Source organism: Pterocles gutturalis, unplaced genomic scaffold, assembly GCF_000699245.1.
Source record: "Pterocles gutturalis isolate BGI_N339 unplaced genomic scaffold, ASM69924v1 scaffold18808, whole genome shotgun sequence".
Lineage (NCBI taxonomy): Eukaryota > Metazoa > Chordata > Aves > Pterocliformes > Pteroclidae > Pterocles > Pterocles gutturalis.
Genome location: NW_010126011.1, coordinates 26,194 through 32,193, shown reverse-complemented (window position 1 = coordinate 32,193; position 6,000 = coordinate 26,194). Strand labels below are relative to the sequence as shown.

The 6,000-nt window shown below is 50.6% G+C and overlaps 1 protein-coding gene across 1 annotated transcript; it reads right to left on the bottom strand.

Moving 5' to 3' along the window:
- Positions 1 to 142: 142 nt before the first annotated feature.
- On the bottom strand, positions 143 to 1,714 carry LOC104465680 (C-type natriuretic peptide 2-like). Its single transcript, XM_010078820.1, has 2 exons — positions 1,616 to 1,714; positions 143 to 415 (listed from the first exon to the last, which is right to left on the bottom strand). The coding sequence occupies exons 1-2, from the start codon at positions 1,712 to 1,714 to the stop codon at positions 143 to 145; spliced, it is 372 nt and encodes a 123-aa protein (XP_010077122.1).
- Between the last annotated feature and the right edge of the window lie 4,286 nt (positions 1,715 to 6,000).

The window sequence follows — 6,000 nt, the reverse complement described above, 5'->3', positions numbered from 1 at the left end:
TTCTGCTCCCACCCCGCTGCTCCCAGGCCCTGCGCTCCTGCTCCTCCCCACCGTCCGCGCTCCTAAGCGTCCCCTTGCTTCCTCCCTGCCCGCCTGGCCGAGCCCTCACACCTGGCTATCTCACCTCGGAGCCCCTCCAAGGCTAACACCCCAAACCACTGAAGGTCCCAATCCGGTCCAGTTTCAGCCCAAAGCAGCCCCTGCGCATGGCCTTCCAGGCCCAGTCTCCAGGCAGAGCCCACTTGCGACTGGTGAGGGTCTTGCGCCAGAGAGAGGGACGGGCACCTCTAGCCCCAGATGGGGGGAAGGGGAGGGTGGAGGAGAGCAACTGAGGGCCAAAGCCGGACCCCTCCTTTGTGTCTTCTTCAGCTAGCGTGGACTGAGGCTCCAGGGGCAGCAACTGGGAAAGGAGCATCTGGGATAAACAGAGAGGAGAGGGGGGTGAGAGCAGAGTTGCCTGTGCTCCTGGAAATAAGCCTTGTACCCCCTTGTACCCCACTGCCCACACCTTCCCAAGGGCTCATGCAGGACATAAAGTGGTGTCCACATGCAGGCACTGTACCTGTGACATTGCATCCAGGCACAAGAAAGGGCTAGACCAGCAGCTCCTTCAGTCTGAAATGATTTCGCTGTCCAAAAGTGGAGGCAGGCAGCTGCTGGGAGCCTCTGCCTGTCTGGATTGCTCCGCTCTTGTCAAACTGTTTGTTGTTCCCCTCCCAGACCCCCCCTATTTGCAAGGTAACTGAGATTTCAGTCCTTGCTCCTTTTGCTGATGCTGAGCACCTCTGTGTGCTCCGGCTGCTGTGTGGCATTTATTTTTTTCCAGAGGGCTGGTGGGGAGAACGGAAACTACCTGCTGCTAAGGATGAGGGGGAGGCAGGAGCAGAGCAAGTATGAGGAAGGTGGGTTCCCCATCTGCTGGGAATCCTCTAGGTTATCTGTGCAGGTGGGCACGTGCTGATCACACAGCATCAGCACTGCGGGCAGCCCCTGGCCGCAGGGAAATAAGGGCTGGGAGGTGCACAGGGTGCAGTGGAGGCACAGCATGGCTGCACAGGGAGGTAGTCTGTGGTAGCTGTTCCACATCTGTCCTTCACATGGGTGCTGAGCTAAGGCTGAAGATGCCTTTGTGCAGCTCCTTTTGATAATGAGCTCACTGAAGTGGACACAGGCATCTTCAGTGAGGAGTGAAAGTGGTGAGTCATTGCAGAATCAGTCTTATGATTTCAGTTGATGTCCTAAATACTTTGCTGTAGCTTTTCCAGGATGATGTGAAGGCAAGGTGCTGGGGCTCAGGTTAGGGTTTGAGTAACAGGGAGCTGGGTAGATTTGAAAGTCAAAATATCATTGCTGTAATTGCTGAGGGCAAAAGATTTACCCAAGTGAAGAAGCCCTTAGCTGGCATGCTGACAGGGGCTGGAATTTGGGACTCCCACTCATTCCAGGTTCAAGCACAACCTCCACACAGGAGGGGATTGGGGCCCCCCACTCATTCCAGGTTCAAGCACAACCTGCACATAGGAGGGGATTTGGGACCCCCACTCATTCCAGGTTCAAGCACAACCTGCCCCTCCACTCCTGAAACCTCCCTCAGCTCTCTCCCAGTCCCTCCTACCTGTAGCCTCTGTCCTGGTAAGGACACAGTCTGAACGCTGGCAGAGAGCAGAACTAAGAGGAGGAAAAACGAGCAAGGCCATGACTGGAGCCTCAGCATCTTCTTCTTATCCCAGGGCTTCTGGGAGGCAAGGCAGGACCTGCAGCATCCGTGTCACATGCAGTTCCTAGCCTCTCTTTGCCTTTATAGCTTTGGTTCTGGCAGGCGCCTGGCCTTCTGCTGAACTACCCCCCGGAGCTCCTTAACCTTTCAGCCCTTTTGTCCGGGGTGATATATTTCAGGCTGAGCTCAGCAAGACCCCTTCCTCTAAAGAAAAAAGACACAAAGGTGTTTACTGAGTGTCTGGGAAGACAAATGTGAGTTGAGCTGCTGCTGGCCAGGACCTGGAGGTATCTGTCAGGGTCAGGAATGGGGTGACACTTCAAGACACATCCCAAAGAAGCATATTAAAGGCTGCATCGTATAGTGATACTGAATATGCTCCTCGTAGGCAGAGTGCTGTTAATGCTATTTCTCTAGTCATCGTGAGCATGAACCAGCAGTAGTCGCGCTGCTGGCTGCACAGAGCCGACACAAATTCAGCTCTGTGACAATACAGGCTCTCTCACTTTTAATATTTGTATCTTGGTGGGCCAGTTGGCCTGGGAACGAAGAGCTCTTGCTGCAGAAGCTGTACAAATTCCTGCACTAACTCTAAGGGATTTGTGGTGGTGACAGGAGCACGGGTCTAGTACTAGCAGGCATATAACTTGCACGCTGGCTGTCCTGAGTCACTCAACATACATCGTCTGGAGGGCTGGGCTGAGTTTCCAGAGGAACCAGCACAGAAAAGAGCTTGTTGAGGCTCAGCTTGCACTTTCTCAAGCTCAAGCACACAATGGAAGCAGGACAGCGAGGAGCGGATTCCTACCTCCTAAATCTTCTGGCCATTAGTTTCCCCCCCCCCTTTGTTTACCTCTCCCATTTTACTGTAGTTTCTCACCAGCTGAACAAGGCAATGAGGTCACTGTTTGGAGATCAGGGTGCAGAAGGCAGCTGGGATGTGAAGACAGAAACTAATCAGGAAAGTTTGTCAGGGGAGAGAAACGGGGGACTGTATTCCCATACAGGATCAGCAGTAGGTGTGATGGATGAGTTTAGTAACACCTTAAACTTTTCTTTCTTCAGTACTGTTGCACAAAGCAGTTGGGTCAAAATTTGAGAGGCAATGTTCTACAACCTGCTTTTGTTTGTTTTGTTTTGTTTTTAAGGAAAGAAGAAAATTAGTAAAAAAAGTCTTTAGCAGAGATAACAAAAGTCATAGTTCAGTTATTTGCACTGTCTTTCTTTCCTTCCTTTCCTCCCTTCCTTCCAAGCATTTTCCACTTGCAGATAGAGATTTGTGGATCTCTTTGCCCTGCCCAAGGAACGAGAAAGTTTTACAAACCATTTTGCATTCAGTCCATTAAAAGTAAGTGTGGGGCTTCAGCCTGGAGTACTGATGCTGGAAGCAGGAGAGACTTTGCACAGGTCGGGGCATCTAAGTATGTTAGCTTGACCTGACACCTGGGACCTGTGGGTGGTGCTGGTTCCAGAGCAATGCTCTGGTGATCCTGTCTGGCAGTCCCCCGTCACGCCCTTGCCTGGGCCAGCTGTCTGGGGCATGCCCCAGCAAATGGTGGGGCTTCCTGGGCCCCTGGCTGACAGCCTCCACCGAGATATTTTGCTGGGAACAAGATTGCTTTTATACTTCTGCACCCTGATCTCCAACCACAAAGCGTGGTCTTTCTGCTGGAGAGTCACAGGTCATGCTGTTTGCGTGGGCATTCAGACAGGGTGCTTGTACCCAAACGGAGTGTACACAGGATGTGCGCCCAGCCAGCACCTCCTTGTGCGGGATGCGGTAGGTATGGAGCTTTGCGGTGTGAAAGGTTCAGAGGGGTGGGAAAGAAAGGAAGGAGGATGGGAAGTGAACACGTGTTCATCCCACGTGCAAGATGTCTCAGGGGATGTTGTTCTGTAGTTCCTAGTCACATTCAACCATTCAGAAACAGCTGAGTCAGTCTGCTAGAGTATTCATGCTCCTGGCAAAACAGACACAGCCAGATGCATCTCATGTTGAATGCACCCGTTCCAGGAGTCTGCTCTTTCCTGAGCAAAAGTTAAGTACAAAAGCAACAACACTTGGTTTTGGTAGGAAATATAGTGGTGGTTTGATCTGGCATCCCTTGAATGTGATGGCCTCCATACTGCAAGAAAAATGCCAGAAATGTGTTTGCAACTTCTTTGAATTCCGGCATACTTGCATGCAGACTTAGCCCTGCAGGGATGGACAGGCTCTTGAGCTCTCAAGTGATAGGTCTCCTCCTTGGGTCCAGCAAAAGCTGGGGCTAGCAGGAAGAAAGAAGTCATCACTGTCCCATACCAAGCAAGAAACTTCAGGGACTGTAGAAACTTCTCAAATTTTCTTGCAAATTTGTAAATCCAGCAAAGCCTGGATAAACTGCAGGTCCTTAAACACTCAGGTGCCATGAAGTTGCAACTGCTCTGTCCCCAATCCTTGCTGGGACTGCAGCGGAGCTGAATAGTTGTTCTGACATGTCCTGGCAATGACTGTGAAGTGACAAGGCTTTGGCAGACAATGAGTCTCCGACTGCCCCAGTTCTCTCTGGTGGTAACAAGCTTCTTCTGTAAAAACCCTTCCCCCTCTGATGCTGGGGCACCAATTTTAAAGCTTGCAAAACCACCAGAAAAGTCATCTCCCGCTGAATCACAATCAGCCTTTTACAAACCATTGCTTATAACGGAAAGGAGCAGGGCAACTGGAGAGCAGGCGGAACAGGAGGTGGGTGAAGCACCCCGAGGTAACACCCCCTGGCCCATGGCGATGCAAAGAGCTGATGGTTGCTGCAGGCCCTAGAAGCACGGACGATATTCATGTCACTCCACTAGTACCATGTGTAGGAGTCTGGAGCCTGCTGTGGTCAGGAGTCCCTCAGAGAGCAGAAACTCCACTGATCTTGGCCGTGGGTAATCGCACTGCCTCAGAAGCGAGGGAGCGGGATTACTCCTTCAGTAGCAATCGCTGGTCATCACGGCAGCCACTGAGATAGCTGCTTGCGAGGAACATAAAGGTAGTAACTGGCTGCTTAAAGGCAGCAGCCACTGTGTAGCTGTTCAAACCCCTCTTGCTTTTTGCTTCATCTTTCTGCAGGGCTGCCTTTGTTCATGACACAGGATTGCTAATTCCTCCAGTGCCAGGAGAGGTCAGTGAGGAGAGGGGGACGCGCCGCCTGAACAGCCTGCAGAAAGGGACCAACAGGAGCTCTGCTTACAGACCTTCTGCTGTCACTTGACCAGGCAGCGCTTTGCCCAGGAAAGAGCTAAAGATGACTGCAAAGCAGAGAAAGAGCCACCATGTCAATCCAGTCATTGGCTGCCAAACCCTCCTTCCATCTCAGAAAGGCAGCTGGGCAGCTCTCCTGAAGGAAAAAGTTTAACCACTTGTAGTGGAAAAGCATGGCCTGAAGGTAAGACAATGCTTAGACAGTTTTATGGCCACCTTGCTTCCTCCATCCACCCATTCACCTCCCTTACTACAGTATTGTCAATATACTATTTTATATATATGCAAGACTTACTGCACAGACTTGTAAAGCCTTGAGCCTGGGTAGAAATCCATATATGCTATCCTGTTTTTTTTTTTCATTCCCATTTGTGAATGACACACCCTGTGGGTGGTGGTGGTGGTGGGGGAGTCATGTACAGTGTGCATGTGTCATATTTACTGTTAATGCTGTAGCTGCTGCCACTGTCTCCTGTAGCCTTTGGGGGCAGATCTTTCCTGAGTCATGGGAGTTGAGTGTGGCATTTGGTCCACATGTCCCAGCCCATACACCATTTACATACACCTGTCATCCCATCATACCCTTGTCTACTTGTTTCTACAAACATCTAACATGTTTATGTCCATTCAGGTATTGGCATTGAAAAAAATGTATTCCCAGGCCAAAGCTATGCAATTTCTAATGCTTCTTTTCTTTATAAGGCTCAAAATAAGCTCCAGTAGTCTTTTAACACTACTTATGCAGCCAGCCCAGGGAAGAACTGAGCAGGAGGCTCTACTTGCTGGTGAACCAAGAGTGACCACAACAACTGCAGGCATATGGTAGATCCTCAGAGAGAGAACGTGGAAGATGTGCAGGAATCTGCTGACAGAAGGTCCCTTCTGATTCCTGCCCAGCTGGTCACTAGTCTGCTTTCTAGGCAATTGACAGGTAGGAGGAAATGATTCTGACTAACAGCTTTAGGACAAATGCCAATTTGCCTCTGAGACAGGAGGTTAAAGGTTGTTTATATGATTAACACAAATTCAAATTTAGGGCACTTCATGATCACAGAGCAGT